Here is a 17,256-nt window from a genome sequence, read left to right as displayed (position 1 = left end):
ACCCGGGAACTACATTACCAATGCTCCCGCGCTCCTCCTCTCACTTGAAACACAACATGGCACCTGCTTGCCGGGGTGTTGTTGTGGTATGCCTCTCATTTCTGTATTTATCCCGTGCTATATTTTCCACGGAACACTTCTCTACACTTACTTTCTTTAATAGCGAACTGCATAAACATGGTTGCAGCTCCCCGTCAGAGTGGGAGGAATACGCAAGTGATTGCGGTAAGTTTTGCCACGTCCTCGTAACTCGCTGTGTAAATGTAGCTAGCTAGCAAAAGCTCTCTTTATCCGCACCCGTTGACAGGAGGTTGGCTACTGTACGAGCTAGCAAGCGAGGGATATTACCCGCTCTCGTAGAGGTTAGGGTTTGATGGTAAAGGTCAGGGTAGAATCAGAGGCTCCTCAACTGATATTTCAAGATTTAATAGTACTAATAATACTTCGACAATGTCCTCAGTTCCCCTAATAATACAGTGTTATGATGTCCTCACCTAAATACATTTTATACACAATGTCAGCTAGTACATGCTGCGCGTCTTTCCTGCGCGTGAACGTAACCCAGAGCGCAACTCAAAGCACGCGGTTGTCTTGCTTGCACAGGTTCTGTATTGGAATGTACAATCAATGTATTCAAATAAAATCTAATTACATTGGAACTGTGACTGAATCAAAAGATCTAGGATAATGAATGAAATATGAATGACTTTCCCACTGAATAATCACAAAGCTTGTAGTTAAGGCTTTTATGAATCAATCAACAATAAAATATTAGTATTTGATGTGACCAGTCCCTTCATTGCAGATCAGGTAAGAAGCCTGCAAATGTTTGTGATCCTTATCTATCCCCATAATGACCAAGTTGGCAGCAGTCGGGTTGCTGTGTTGGTTCTGATGCTGTATATTTCCCCACAGAGTCCTCCATTCTACAGTTGGACAGCCCAGACTGTGAGGAAGGAAGCAACCTGCCATGCGAGTCTGTTTTCTCTCTCAACGCAGAGAAAATCCTGGTGAAATGAACAGAATTCACTAAGATCTCAATGCTTTTGCCTTGGCATTTTTGTTTGGCTGACTCGTCATTGTAGTGGAATATGACCCTTTTGTTTTCACAGTGGAGACTGAATGTGTACCTAACTACAATGATCTTCTTTCAATCAGAGCCAAGCCAAGTTGTTCATAGAGCAGAAAAGATTCCCATTTGCAGTGGACAACCACAACACAAATGAGGAGCTTGGTAAGTTAATCCTGTAAGAGTTTGGTATGTGGAGTGCATGCTATACATTTCTGCTATCAATGCCCTTTTGCTTGACTCTCATTTTCTTTTCATTGCAGCTATAGGATATGTTCTTATTGGCAATGGACTCTACGATGAGGCCATTAAACACTTCTCCTTGTTACTACAGGTTGGTTAACATTCATAGATGCATGAATTACAACACACATCTGTAGATATGTCTTGGGCTGGCTTACTTGACAGTTTGATTAATGCATACTATTTTATTTAGTCATATACATGAATAGTAGAGAGACACAGACTTAATTTACATTACATTACCTTTTCTCTTTCTCTGTGTGGTTTGCATTTGCCAATAAAGGGCACATTTCTTATCAGTGTTTGTTGTGCTCTGGTGTAGGGGGATCCAGAGGTGGTCAGCGCCATCTACGGGAGAGGGATAGCATACGGGAAAAAGAGTCTGCAGGCAAGTGATCACATTAGCATGATACTGGAGTTCACAGAATATTGATACCAGAAGTTCTATTCAGTTAGCCAATATTTTCATTGTGACACATAAAAATCAAATCTGCGCAGCCTTTTGGTTATGAGAGTGCCTCTCCTGGGGACCCTACTCAGCAGTTAGCATGTGTGCGTATCAGTGGATGTGATTGATAAAGGCTGAGAGTGGTGCTTTTTTGTCCTAGTGTGTCCAATGGAGGTGACACTGTCTCTTTTCTTCTATGGAAGGACATCAAGAATGCAGACTTGGCGCTGTTCGAGTTAAGCCGAGTTATCACTCTGGAGCCCAACCGTCCTGAGGTGTACGAACAGCGGGCAGAGGTGAGGATAATGCTAAGCCTGTTATGGGTTAACCCTCTGTTGTGTTAGACCTTGTGTTAGGGTATTGGCTTTTTGGGGGGTTCACTATCATGCTTGAATTGTATTTCTCTTTGAATGGAGCAGGTTTCTATGTCACCACATGCAAAATTGTTACAAATTAGTGAGAGCGGTGGTATTCACTCAAGCAGGCATAAAAAAAACTATTGCACAGGAGGAAACCACTGTTGTATTAACAGTATGCCTTGACGTAGCCTAGTTACAAGACCATTGAACCCCCCCACACAAGTAAAATGATGGGAAAGTATATTAGTCTCTGACTATCAAGTTTTACTTGTATAATGTGCTTGCAGATTCTTTCTCCTCTTGGAAGGATCAGTGAGGCTCTGAGTGATCTCTCCAAAGCCATCCAGCTCCAGCCCTCCGCCCGCCTCTACAGACACAGAGGAACTCTGCTCTTCATTTCCGAGGTCAGACTGGCAATGTATTAAAGTTTCTGATGAGTGTTGATATAGAGTTCAGTTCACACAGTGGGTTTTATAGGCTTTTGTTTTCTCTAAATAGGATTATGTGGCAGCTATGGAGGATTTTCAACAGTCTTTGGATCTGAAGAAAAACCAGCCCATTGCCATGCTATACAGAGGTCTAACCTTCTTCCACAGAGGAATGCTCAAGGTATAGACATTTTTGTAGAAAACCATAGTTGCTCAACTTTGAGTACTGCCAATATAACCAGTTTTTGGTTATATCCCTGCACGTTTACGATACAGTTTTGTCTCCGATCCAGGAAGCCATTGAAACATTCAAGGAGGCCCTGAAATTAAAATCTGACTTCATAGATGCGTACAAAAGTCTCGGACAGGCCTACAGGTACAGTGGGGATGCTCTATGACTTGCTTTGGTTTCAACCAATGTGCCTCAAAGTTAGGGCCCTGAGTTCTTCCTAGTCAGGAAAAACTCAGGGCCTTTGCACTCATGGGCCAGTGCAGTAATTGATCCCTTTTGTGTGTCTGTAGGGAGCTGGGGGACTTTGAGGCAGCCATGGAGAGCTTCCAGAAAGCCCTGATGCTCAACCAGAACCACATCCAGTCTCTGCAGCTGAGAGGCATGATGCTATACCACCACGGCAGTCTCCAGGAGGCCATCGGCAACTTCAAGGTAATGGCCGTGTAACACACAGCTTCTTTCTCCTGACACAATCAGTCGACCACACATTATAAGTGATAACTAAAAATAGTTTTTATGTAGTTTAGTCTGTCATTTTGACAAAAATATCAAAGTTTCAGTCAGTATTGTAATTTTAATAATTATTTAGTCTAGTTATTGTCAAAAGGACGAAGACAGTGGGCCATTTTAGTCACATTTTAGTTACATCACATTTTTATTGCCTCATTAACCTATAGTAAACATAAATCACTGACTTCCATGTGCACAAACAGCCTTGTCCTACCAACATATTTTTCTGCATAACATCCTATCACATGATTCTCTTTCCAACAGCCCAATTGGCAGCAGAACAGATTACTCAGCAGCAGATTAAAAATCACATCTCTTGACAGGGCTCCAGATTAGCATTTTCCTCTGGTGGCACTGGTGCCCCTAACTCTTTCAGTTGACTTGGTCACACCAATTATTTTCCTGTGGCAACACACAATGGAACAAATTATGTATCACCTTATAAAGTCATTCACAGTGCTTTAGACGGTGTAATAGACTACTGAGATGATAGGCTATTCAATAACTAAGTTGTTTCATCTAACAAGTCCAAGCAGGAAGGCATGATTCAAGATATTTTGATGTGCAACCTAATCCAGTAATTGTCATGAATTGTGGGTTGACAATTAGGCATTGTTATATTTTACTGTTAAAATAGGGCTCCACTATTCTGACATTTGTGGTTCAATATAGATGAATTTGCCTACATCTTTATGTGTACTAATATCATTGGCTAATTTATTTTGGGGATAATTCACCACACAAAGTGAAAACTCAAAACACACTACTAGTTGTCATGTACAATGGTGTAAAGCACTTACGTAAAAATACTTGAAAGTACTACTTAAGTAGTTTTTTGGGGTATCTGTACTTTATATTTTTCTCAACTTTTACTTTTACTCCACTACATTCCTAAAGAAAATATTGTACTTTTTACTCCTTACATTTTCCTGACACCCAAAAGTACTCGTTACATTTTGAATGCTTAGCAGGACAGGAATGTGTGTTATGTAGGCCACACTCTGACTGTTGGGCCAGTTACCGAAAGGTCACTGGTTTGAATCCCGAGCCGACTAGGTAAAAAATCTGCCGATATGCCCTTGAGCAAGGTACTTAACCTTAATTCACCTTTTTTATAATGGCTGACCATGCCGTGACCCCACTCTCCGAGGGTGTCTTGGGGAGTTGCGATATGCAAAAAACACCAATATAGGCAACCACCAAATTAATATTATTATTAACTCTAATTGCTCCTGTAAGTTGCTCTGGATAAGAGTGTCTGTTAAATGACAAATGTATACACTACCGGTCAAATTTAGAACACCAACTCATTCACAGGTTTTTCTTTATTTTTACTATTTTCTACATTTGTAGAATAATAGTGAAAACATCAAAACTATGAAATAACACATGGAAACATGTAGTAACCAAAAAAGTGTTAAACAAATGAAAATATATTTTAGATTCTTCAAAGTAGCCACCCTTTGCCTTGATGACAGCTTTGCACACTCTTGGCATTCTCTCAACCCTTGCTTCATGAGGTAGTCACCTGGAATGCATTTCAATTAACAGTTGTGCCTTCTTAAAAATTAATATGTGGAAATTCTTTCCTTCTTAATGCATTTGAGTCAATCAGTTGTTTTGTGACAAGGTAGGGGTGGTATACAGAAGATAGCCCTATTTGGTAAAAGACCAAGTCCATATTATGGCAAGAATTCAAACAAGCTAAGGAAACGACAGTCCATCATTACTTTAACTTCTCTAGGGTAGGGGGCAGCATTCGTAATTTTGGATGAAAAGCACGCCCAAATTAAACGGCCTGCTACTCGGGCCCAGGAGATATGATATGTATATTGGATAGAAAACACTCTAAAGTTTCCAAACTGTTAAAATAGTGTCTGTGAGTATAACATAACTGATTTGGCAGGTGAAATCCTGAGAAAAACTACTTCCTGATTGGATTTTTCTTTTGGTTTTGTAGTTTTCTATTCAATGCCATTACAGTATCCATTGACTTAGGACTCAAATTGCAGTTCCAATGCCTTCCACTAGATGTCAACAGTCTTTAGAAATTGTTTCAGGCTTGTATTCTGATAAATGAGGGAGTGAGACCAGTCTGAATGAGTGGACCCTACCGTGTCACAGAGCTTTTTCATGCGCAATCCCGAGAGTGTGCCTTTCTTGTTTACATTTTATATTGACAACGTTATTGTCTGGTTGAAATATTATATATAATTTAGGCTAAAAGCAACCTGAGGTTTGAATATAAAGATCGTTTGACATGTTTGTATGAACTTTACAGATACAATTTGGATTTTTTTGTCTGCCTGTTTTGACTGCTTTTGAGCCTGTGGATTACTGAAGAAAACGCGCAAACAAAATTGAGGTTTTTGGATATAAAGGGACTTTATCAAACAAAAGGAACATTTATTGAGTAAATGAATATCTTCTAAGTGCCACCATATGAAGATCATCAAAGGTAAGGTATTTCTGACTTGTGTAACTTCTACTTGGCTGGTTACTGTTTGTATTGATTTGTCTGCTGGGCTATGTTCTCAAATAATCTTAAGGTATGCTTTTGCCGTAAAGCATTTTTAAAATCTGACACCGTGGTTGGATTCACAAGAAGTTCATATTTTACATAGGTTTAAAGATTTTTTGTTCTCTGAATTTTTATAATGAGTATTTCTGTATTTGGCGCTCTGCAATCTCACTGGATGTTGGCCAGGTGGGACGCTAGCGTCCCAAATACCCTAGAGAGGTTCATTTATTTATCAGTTATTTTACCAGGTAAGTTGACTGAGAACACGTTCTCATTTGCAGCAATGGCCTGGGGAATAGTTACAGGGGAGAGGAGGGGGATGAATGAGCCAATTGTAAACTGGGGATTATTAGGTGACCGTGATGGTTTGAGGGACAGATTGGGAATTTAGCCAGGACACCAGGGTTAATACCCCTACTCTTACGATAAGTGCCATGGGCTCTTTAATGACCTCAGAGAGTCAGGACACTTGTTTAACGTCCCATCCGAAAGACGGCACCCTACACAGGGCAGTGTCCCCAATCACTACCCTGGGGCATTGGGATATTTTTTTAGACCAGATGAAAGAGTGCCTCCTACTGGCCCTCCAACACCACTTCCAGCAGCATCTGGTCTCCCATCCAGGAACTGACCAGGACCAACCCTGCTTAGCTTCAGAAGCAAGCCAGCAGTGGTATGCTGCTGGTTCTAAGACATGAAGGTCAGCCAATACGGAACATTTCAAGAACTTTGAATGTTTCTTCAAGTGCAGTCGCAAAAACCATCAAGCGCTATGATGAAACTGGCTCTCCTGAGGACTGCCACAGGAAGACCCAGAGTTACCTCTGCTGCAGAGGATAAGTTCATTATAGTTACCAGCCTCAGAAATTGCAGTCCAAATAAACGCCTCACAGAGTTCAAGTAGCACACATCTCAACATCAACTGTTCAGAGGAAACTGTGTGAATCAGGCCTTCATGGTCGAATTACTGCAAAGACACTGCTGACCCACTGGAATTGTGATACAGTGAATTATAAGTGAAATAATCTGTAAACAATTAAAAAATGACTTGTGTCATGCACAAAGTAGATGTTGTAACCGACTTGCCAAAACTAGTTTGTTAACAAGAAATTTGTGGAGTGTTTGAAAAACGAGTTTTAATGACTCCAACCCAAGTGTATGTCAACTTTCGACTTCAAGTGTGTGTGTGATGAGGCGTCACTGCAGTACCTGATTCGAATCCAGGCTGTATTACATCCGGCCGTGATTGGGAGTCCCATATGGCGGCGCACAATTGGTCCGGGTTTGGCCTGGGGTAGACCATCATTGTAAGTAAGAATTTGTTCTTAACTGACTTGCCTAGTTAAATAAAACACATCAGCTAACAGGACCGTGTCACGTGCTTCCCACACTACCTGTGGAGAATGTGGTTTGGTGGGGTCATGATTAATCAGTCTAGAGCCGTCACCCGCAGGCCGTTCACACAGTCATCAGCGATCTGCAGTAATATCCACTTTGAGTCAGAATTGTATGTGTGAATTTGAGGTTCCTTCCCTTTTTTTGTTATTACACCTATGTGTGTCATTGGACTTGATGTGCAACACTTTCATGTTGAATTGTGTTTTGCAGAGATGTCTACAGCTGGAGCCCTACAACGAGGTATGTCAGTACATGAAGGGTCTGAGCCACGTGGCTATGGGGCAGTTCTATGAAGGCATCAAGGCTCAGACGAAAGTCATGTTGAACGACCCTCTGCTGGGCCAGAAAGCAAGCTCGGAGTATCTCAAAGTGAAATACCTCAGAGGTGAGTTCAGCATTCATGACCTCTCAGCTAACATTTCAACCTGAAGCTGAATGTTTTATCTTTGATCGTTTCTTGCCTCTGGAGATTGATGGTTTGAATCTCTCATGCCCCCCCCCCCCCCCCCCAGAATACTCTCGCTACTTGCACTCACATCTTGACATACCTGTGGCAGAATACAATGTTGATCAGGATCTTCCAGGAAACTTCAAAAACCACTGGGCAAAAAACCTCCCTTTTCTAATAGAAGACTATGAGGAGCAGCCAGGACTGCAGCCTCATATTAAGTGAGTTCTAAGGGATATAAACCTGCTTCTGACTGAACACAGTTCTATATATTCTGCCAGCATTGCGGTATAGGCTAACTGATAAGTCATAGAGTAGGCTCAGTTACTGTAGTTGACATGGACCTACTGAGTGTTTGTGCTATTCAACCCATTTGTAACTGATCTTGTTTCATGCCTTGTCATTGTAGGGATGTTCTACCTCAGAACTTTGAAAGCTACAACACTGAAGTTCAGAAGCTCATTTGCACAGCTGATCACCTTGGTGCCCTTATGCAATACAATACACCAGGATTTCTTCCAAATCGCAGAATACACAGAGGTGGGTGAGTCACCTAGACACATTAGAATTCATACTAAAATCTGTTGTCCTCTTGTGTACCTTCTCGGCTGAAATCAGATTAAGTAACTCTATAACTTTAATGAACTTGTTAAAAAACCCTATGCATGCTGGTATGAAGGTTGTTGTTTTTTCTTTCTAGAATACTCTGATCCCATCCTATGTCTTAAGTCCGGTAGCTCCATAACAGTATATTTCAAAGTTCTGAAATGTAACATGTTCTGTATTTCACTTCCAAAGCTATGGGTCTGGCGACCCTAGAGGTCATGCAGGCTATGCAGCGCACCTGGAGCAACTCAAAGGTGCGAGTCAATGGCAAAACCAGGCAGATGCAGTGGAGAGACATGTTCGATATAGCTGTCAAATGGAGGAGGTGAGGTTTGGGTGTGAGACTGTTTGAGAAAGTTACTATACAATAACGTTATTACAACAATGCACATCTGCAGTATTGATCAACACCCTGTCTGCAGTTTCTTTATTGTCAGTCTGTGAGGTTTGATACATGTTTCATGTAAAGTCATTTTGTTGTTCTGTCCCTGTGAAGGATCGCTGATCCAGACCAGCCTGTTCTTTGGCTGGACCAAATGCCTGCCAGAAGTCTCAGCCGAGGGTTCAATAACCATATCAACCTCATCAGGTAACCTAAAGGAAAATGACATATCATCTCAAAGATAGATTTACACAGAGACTAACAGATAACAAACTGTAGAGTCAAGTTGTATTTTTAGATATCCTTTTTGATAATGTGGTTTTCCTGTTTTTTGCCTCACAGAGGACAGATCATCAACATAAGATACTTGGCGTATTTTGAGAAAATACTCAACTTCATCAAAGATCGAATATTGGTTTACCATGGGTGGGTCTTTTAAAGAAAATACAGATAGCTTTCTATTGGAGAAATATCTTGGCTTACTTATGCATTGTCCTCAGGGCATACAACCCAAGAGGCCTACTGGAAGTCAGACTAGCACTGGAAAATGTGGACAAGGTGGAAGACCTTCTCCCCATAATGAAGGTAGTAATAAGGAACAACACCCAGATAAGAAAATATTGACTCCTCAAAATAGTATGATATAGTGTTTTCAGATTCTGGACCCAGGGGGCATAGCTCTGAGGCCTGATATATTCATGGACATATAGGTCCTAGGAACGACTAAGTGGGGTGTGCTAGATACGATATAATGTGCTAAAAGGTCTATTGCAAAAACATCCAAATTGAGATATCAACTTGGCATGAGTTTCACAACTGTCTTTTCATTTTTATCCTGAAGCAGTTTAACAGTAAAACAAGGGATGGCTTCACAGTGAACTCCAAGGTACCTAGTCTAAAAGATCCCGGGAAAGAATATGATGGTTTCACGATCACCATAACAGGAGACAGGTCAGTTTATTTCGTTCTAATAAATTAATAACAAACTCCTCTCTTGACATTATAGTTTCCATCAGTGGTTTGCCTAAGCTTTTCCAATCATACAGAAATTTGAGACACATTTTCTCATCACTGAACATAATTTAACGTGGATAAACATCACGGTTTATTATGTCAACTTAGCTCAGTTGAAAGCAGTTAAGTACTTTAATCCATTGTATGTTTTTGTTCATTCGAATTCAGCGCTCAGGGGTTTCTGTTAGGGAACTTCTATGGATTTCACATGACTGGGAATACAGATATGCATCCCTTGTTCACAGATACCTTAAAGGAAAGGTAGGGGCATAGATCAGAAAACCAGTCAGTATCTGGTGAGACCACCATTTGCCTCATGCAGAGCGACATTTCCTTTGCATGAAGTTGATTGTGGCCTGTGGAATGTTTTCTCACTACTCTTCAATGGCTGTGTGAAGTTGCTGGATATTGTCGGGAACCAGAACACGCTATCGTGCACGTCGATCCAGAGTATCCCAAACATGCTCAATGCGTGACATGTCTGGTAAGTATGTGGACCATGGAAGAACTGGGATATTTTCAGCTTCCAGGAATTGTGTACAGATACTTGCGACATGGGGCTGTGCATTATTATGCTGAAACATGAGGTGATGGCAGCTGATGAATGGCACGACAATGGGCCTCAGGACCTCGTCACAGTATTTCTGTGCATTCAAATTGCCATCGCTAAAATGCAATTGTGCTCATTGTCCGTAGCTTATGCCTGCCCATACCATAATCCCACCGCCCCCATGGGGCACTCTGTTCACATCGTTGACATCAGCACACCCACAGTTTCATCAGCTGTCTGGGTGGCTGGCCTCAGACGATCTCGAAGGTGAAGAAGCCGGATGTGGAGGTCCTGGGCTGGAGTGGTTACACGTGCTATGCGGTTGTGAGGCCGGTTGGACGTACTGCCGAATGATCTAAAATGACATTGGAGGCGGATTATGCTAGAGAAATGAACATTAAATTACCTGGCAACAGCTCTGGTAGACATTCATGCAGTCAGCATGCCAATTACACGCTCCCTTAACTTGAGACATCTGTGGCATTGTGTTGTGTGACACAACTTCACATTTTAGAGTGGCCTTTTATTGTCCCCAGCACAAGGTGCACCTGTGTAATGATCATGCCATTTAATCCACTTCTTGATTTGCCACACCTGTTATGTGGATGGATTATTTTAGCAAAGGATAAATGCTCAATAACAGGGATGTGACATTTGTGCACAAAATTTGATGGATGGAAAACTTCTGGATTTTTTTATCTCAGCTCATGAAACATGGGACTGACATTTTTTCCTGTTGCGTTTTATATTTTTGATCAGTATTGAAACAGCCAATACCCTATTTGAACCTATTGAATTCTTTGTCATTCAGTTCGGACTTTTAAAAAAAAAACAACCTTGAAATACAAAGCTTGAAATATGATTCAGCTTGTTATTCTACCTCTAACCCTACAGCTTTCACCAAAGTGTGCTTTGTTATCTGTCCCATGATGAATGTTGATGTATGTACAGTTGATGTCCATAGAGACCAAGGTGTTTGTTCAGACGGTGTGTATTTGTGTTACCTTAGAGTGGGGAACATGCTGTTCTCAGTGGAGACCCAGACCACAGAGGAGCGCACTCAGCAGTACCAGTCTGAGATTGAGTCCATCTACAAAGACCTGACTGCCAAAGGCAAGGCTCTAATGCTGTCCACTGAACTTGGGGTATACTCTCTCTCTTCCCCTCTCTTCTTCACTATTGCCTCTGTTTTATTTTCTATGACTGTCAATGTTGGCTTCCAGTTGTGCGATTTTTAAATGCCATCTCAACAATCTGATCCATACTGTTGCTTTCCTATCTGATGTAACGCACGTTTTTCTATTTTCTATTGTCGTGTTGATAGATTTATTCTCTACCACTGAAAATGTGGAGCAGTTTGTTTCATATGAGGCTACCTAACCTGTTAAAGGGAAAATCCACTCAAAAAACATATATAAACTCAGCAACAACAAAAAAACATCCCTTTTTCAGGACCCTGTCTTTCAAAGATAATTCGTAAAAATCCAAATAACTTCACAGATCTTCATTGTAAAGGGTTTAAACACTGTTTTCCCATGCTTGTTAAACGAACCATAAACAATTAATGACCTTTCTACTGACTCTGAAAAACACCAAAAGAAAGATGCCCAGGATCCCTGCTCATCTGCGTGAACGTGCCTTAGGCATTTTTTTTTTCACTTTTATTTAACCAGGTAGGCTAGTTGAGAACAAGTTCTCATTTACAACTGTGACCTGGCAAAGATAAAGCAAAGCAGTGCAACACAAACAACAACACAGAGTTACACATGGTATAAACAAATATACAGTAGAAAAAGTTTATATACAGTGTGTGAAAATGAGGTAGGATAACGGATGTAAGGCAATAAATAGGCCATAGTGGCAAAATAATTGCATGGCAATTAAACACTGGAGTGATAGATATGCAGAAGATGAGTGTACAAGTAGAGATACTGGGGTGCAAAGGAGGAAAAATAGATAACAGTATGGGGATGAGGTAGTTAGGCTATGTATAGGTGCAGTAATCTGTGAGCTGCTCTGACAGCTGGTGCTTAAAGCTAGTGAGGGAGATATGAGTCTCCAACTTCAGTAAGTTTTGCAGTTCCTTCCAGTTATTGGCAGCAGAGAACTGGAAGGAAAGGTGGCCGATAGGAATTGGCTTTGGGGGTGACCACTGAAATATACCTGCTGGAGCGTGTGCTACGGGTGGGTGCTGCTATGGTGACCAGTGAGCTGAGATAAGGTGGGGCTTTACCTAGTAAAGACTTATAGATGACCTGGAGCCAGTGGGTTTGGCGACGAATATGAAGCGAGGGCCAGCCAACGAGAGCATATAGGTCGCAATGGTGGGTAGTATATGGGGCTTTGGTGACAAAACGGATGGCACTGTGATAGACTGCATCCAATTTGCTGAGTAGAGTGTTGGAGGCTATTTTGTAAATGACATCGCCGAAGTCAAGGATCGGTAGGATAGTCCGTTTTTTACAAGGCTATGTTTGCAAGGAGGCATGAGGACTGCAGATGTGGCCAGCACAATAAATTGCAATGTCTGTACTGTGACACGCCTAAGACAGCGCTACAGGGAGACCGGATGAACAGCTGATCGTCCTCGCAGTGGCAGACCACGTGTAACAACACCTGCACAGGATCGGTACATCCGAACATCACACCTGCGGGACAGGTACAGGATGGCAACAACAACTGCCCGAGTTACACCAGGAATGCACAATCCCTCCATCAATGCTCATACTGTCCGCAGTAGGCTGAGGCTGGACTGAGGGTTGTAGGCCTGTTGCAAGGCAGGTCCTCACCAGACATCACCGGCAATAACGTTGCCTATGGGCACAAACCCACCATTGCTGGACCAGACAGGACTGGTAAAAAGTGCTCTTCACTGACGAGCCACGGTTTTTTTCACCAGGGGTGATGGTCGGATTCGCGTTCAGTGTGAAGGAATGAGCGTTAAACCGAGGCCTGTACTCTTGACTATCCTACCGATCAATTTGGAGGTGGAGGGTCTGTCATGGTCTGGGGCAGTGTGTCACAGCATCATCGGACTGAGCTTGTTGTCATTGCAGACAATCTCAACGCTGTGTGTTAAAGGGAGTCTTTCCTCACGTTAAAGGAAGTCCTCCTCCCTCATGTGGTATCCTTCCTGCAGACTCATCCTGACATGACCCTCCAGTATGACAATGCCACCAGCCGTTCTGTGCGCGATTTCCTGCAAGACAGGAACGTCAGTGTTCTGCCATAGCCAGCGAAGAGCCCGCATCTCAATCCCATTGAGCACGACTGGGACCTGGATCGGAGGGTGAGGGCTAGGGCCTTGCAGATGCCTTGGTGGAAGAATGGGGTAACATCTCGCTTCAAGAACTGGCAAATCTGGTTCATGAGGAAGAGATGCACTACGGTATTTAATGCAGCTGGTTGCCACACCAGATGCTGACTGTTACTTTTGATTTTGACACCCCCCCCCTCCACCTCTTGTTCAGTTTGTCTCAGTTGAATCTTATGTACATAGAAATATTTACACATGCTAAGTTTGCTAAATATAAACGCAGTTGACAGTGAGAGGATGTTTCTTTTTTTGCTGAGTTGTATTTTTTTCTTGATAAAGTCCCAAAAGGTTTGGAAGTCAGCGGTCAAGCCTTCAAGATATTGGACTTTCAAGAAGCAATGTGTCACTGGCCGCATCATCACTGTGTAATGATATTACCTCTAAGTGGACCCTGTAGCATGAATTGTGGTGTTTTTGTTTTTATCTTTTAGGATGCAGATGCAGTGTGTAATTTAATCCTCTCCCTGGTTTACTACTTCTGTAACCTTATGCCCCTCTCCAGAGGGTCCAGGTAAGTTTTGTCCAAATCATATTTTCTGCTATAACCATCAATACATGTTAAGGCATGTGTTTCAGTTGGTCTTCTCTGAATGGTGATTTCATTTTGTGAAGCGGTTTTTAGTTATGAAATCGGTCTCATTTCCCCCCCAATTTTTTTGTTTGTTGTTGTCTCTATTTCCCTTTTTTCAGTGTTGTGGCATATTCTGTTGTCATGGGAGCACTGATGGCCAGTGGAAAGGAGGTGATAGGCAGAATCCCCAAAGGGAAGGTAATAGTGGCGTTTTGCTCTACTTTACACTACTTCATTCTAATACGTTACATTTCCCAGTGGTGGTATCAATGTTGTAACAATGTGCCTGGTTTAAGTATTTTTCTTGTTTTTTTTTCAGTTGGTTGATTTTGAAGCCATGACAACACACAGTCCTGACAGCTTTAGTAAAACAGCTAAAAACTGGATGAATTTAAAGAGGTGAGTAGCTTGGTGTGCCCACTGTTATCAACTTTAACCACATCATAAGTTGGTCAATTATTGTGTTGATAACCTTTTTTTTTTTTACCTCAGCCTACCATTGTGGTACCAGAGTCTTCCATCGGTAGCAGAAACGTTCCAGACGACTAGAACAATGATAGAGGTCCTCAACACGGACTCGACATCACACTGTCCAAAGAAGTCCTAACACCACTTCTCCTGATGAGAACAAGGGCCACTTTCCCTGTCCACTCTCTCTGCTCATAGTCTCTCTGGCCAAGCTCAACCCCCAAAGCACAGCATCTGTCTAAACAAGATTTATGGGAACTCCATGTTGTTCAGATATGTATGCAATACCAGCAAAACCGTAGTAGGGTCTAGTATGTAAAAGCTAAGAAGCATAATTGATTTGAATGGGAGGTAATCTCGATTGTGATTGGCTCTAAAATTAAAACTATTTTCTTTTTAAAAACTCTGTCTATAAGCAGAGAAAGTGGGGGAGGAGATTCTAAGATATAAACTTTCCTTCAGGGCTATTCTATTCCACTTGGGATACTTGAACATTTTTAGAAAACTCAAGCAATATTTTTATTTAGTCTTGTCGATGGTGCGATTGTGGAGATTGTCACTCTTTGACATTGCCTTTTTCAGTAATTTATTTTAACTTGACCAATAAAGGGCATGAGGCAGGGTTGGTTTTAGGTTAGGTCAAACTTGTTTTGGGGAAAGCAAACAAAACAATAGTCCTCTGGTCTTATTTTGAGACATCTGTTTCTGTCTTGTTGCTGTTCTCTGTTTATTTGTTCCTTAAAATGTTTTAAAATAATTAATAATGGTCTTACCCACACACATTTGAACAAATGTTCAGGGATACATTAAGGGGAGTTTGTTCAACTGCTCTGAAGAACCTCTTCATGTGAGGACAAGCTTTGGTGTTCAGTTTGTATGTTCCCCACTTACCCTTAAAATTAAACCTCTTCAGGATCGGACCCTTTTTTTCCAATTTTCGCCTGAAATGACATACCCAAATCCAACTGCCTGTAACTCAGGCCCTGAAGCAAGGATATGCATATTCTTGGTACCTTTTGAAAGAAAACACTTTGACGTTTTTGAAAATGTGAAATGTAGGAGAATATAACACAATAGATCTGGTAAAAGATAATACAAAGAACGGTTGGTTTTTTCTTTGTATTATTTGAAATGCAAGAGAAAGGCCATGTATTATACCAGCCCAGCTGCAATGTAGATTGTGGCCACTAGATGGCAGCAGTGTATGTGCAAAGTTTTAGATTGATCCAATGAACCATTGCATTTCTGTTAATTTTTGTATCAAGACTGCCAAAATGTGCCTAATTGGTTTATTAATAACTTTTCATGTTCAAAACTGTGCACTCTCCTCAAACAATAGCATGGTATTCTTTCACTGTAATATCTACTGTAAATTGGACAGTGCAGTTAGATTAACAAGAATTTAAGCTTTCTGACAATATCAGAATGTCTATGTCCTGGGAAATGTTCTTGTTACTTACAACCTCATGCTAATCGCATTAGCCTACGTTAGTTCAATGTCCCGCAGGGGACCCACCAATCATGAAGAAGTTTGTGAATGACAGAATAAATTATGCATTGCCTGCCTGAGTCCTTACGTAATGAGCTCCAGAGGATCAAAAGAAATAACCAACAACAATTTTCAGTTCTCTGCTTAACTTTATTTCATTTTTTGGCAGAACTGTTTTATCATAATGTTTCCGAATCAATGTTAGTGCTGAATGGCTGGGAGTTTTGTTTTAATCTTTTTTTTTTGCACTGGGTGAATTGGCTATGTTTATTGAAGCGCTAAGGTGGATTTTTAAGCATATGTCCCAGCTTGAAGTTTAAACTTGAAGGAAAGAAATCTGTGGAGATTTTAGGGAATTGGGATGTTCAATGGTCAATACAATTGGTTGACAAATGAGTTGTTTGTTTCTTGTTATTTCAATTCAACCAGGAGTGATACTGATAGGGTTATCTAAAGTTATACCAGATCACCCACTAAGACATTATTAATTCATGAGCTTTCTTGCTACCCCTTTCAAACACACCTTGCTTGTACTTTCATTCAGGTCAGCAGATGTCGCACAAGTGCTCCTAAATACTGTAAACCACCATGACTTTAGCCAAATCATGTGATGTTTCTGATAAGCCGAATAGGATATGGTTTGCTTGCTAACAGTACAGTTGCAGCTAACACTACTGTTTATGATTTGCTGGAGGAGGTTGACAGTTCCCAGAGATGGCTGAAGATATCAGTGAGGCAGGGGATACTCTTATTTATGGTTTAACAGGCTTGTATACTATGGGAAGAAATCTACTCGAAAATGGGAAGAAAGAAGCAGCGGTTACAGTATACTACTGATATTTCTGTAGCTATCTTATGGCGCTAGCTACTGTCACATATAACCTATGCAGTAGTGATGGGTCGTTCTCGAACGAGTCGGCTCACATATCAGGAGAGCCTAACTATTTATAAAAATATTTTTTAAATTTATGAATAAGCAAAAGATTAAAATGAATAGAATTAACTAATTCAAAGAACAAAAAATAAAATATATGCCTAAATGCTCAAGCGCACGCACATTTGTTCTGACTGTCTGCTCAGACTAACAGCCTCTCCTGTTGTTCCTGTCAATCAGACACGCAGTCTCAAGCAATGAACCAAAGATGCGTGAGGCAGGGCCGAGCAAACTGTGGCAAGAAAGAAGCCGCGGTTACAGTATGCTACT

At 41.3% G+C, this 17,256-nt stretch overlaps 1 protein-coding gene across 5 annotated transcripts; it reads left to right on the top strand.

The window, feature by feature from the left end:
- The first annotated feature begins 20 nt into the window (after positions 1-20).
- On the top strand, positions 21-16,448 carry LOC139415121 (tetratricopeptide repeat domain 13). 5 transcript variants are annotated; one of them, XM_071162967.1, is made up of 23 exons: positions 21-225; positions 916-1,010; positions 1,159-1,234; positions 1,333-1,403; positions 1,635-1,700; positions 1,964-2,056; positions 2,407-2,523; positions 2,618-2,728; positions 2,841-2,923; positions 3,070-3,211; positions 7,419-7,593; positions 7,721-7,877; positions 8,066-8,196; positions 8,455-8,587; positions 8,759-8,851; positions 8,987-9,070; positions 9,145-9,229; positions 9,486-9,595; positions 11,218-11,353; positions 13,956-14,035; positions 14,215-14,293; positions 14,415-14,494; positions 14,588-16,448. In XM_071162967.1, the coding sequence occupies exons 1-23, from the start codon at positions 21-23 to the stop codon at positions 14,700-14,702; spliced, it is 2,517 nt and encodes an 838-aa protein (XP_071019068.1). In that variant the 3' UTR covers positions 14,703-16,448. The 5 variants fall into 5 exon arrangements, with proteins under 5 accessions (XP_071019068.1, XP_071019071.1, XP_071019070.1 ...); XM_071162970.1 differs by having other exon boundaries at positions 35-225; positions 9,160-9,229; positions 9,489-9,595; XM_071162969.1 differs by having other exon boundaries at positions 35-225; positions 9,160-9,229.
- Positions 16,449-17,256: the final 808 nt, after the last annotated feature.

Source organism: Oncorhynchus clarkii, chromosome 8, assembly GCF_045791955.1.
Source record: "Oncorhynchus clarkii lewisi isolate Uvic-CL-2024 chromosome 8, UVic_Ocla_1.0, whole genome shotgun sequence".
In the NCBI taxonomy this organism is placed as follows: Eukaryota; Metazoa; Chordata; class Actinopteri; order Salmoniformes; family Salmonidae; genus Oncorhynchus; species Oncorhynchus clarkii.
This window is presented reverse-complemented; position numbering and strand designations above follow the sequence as displayed.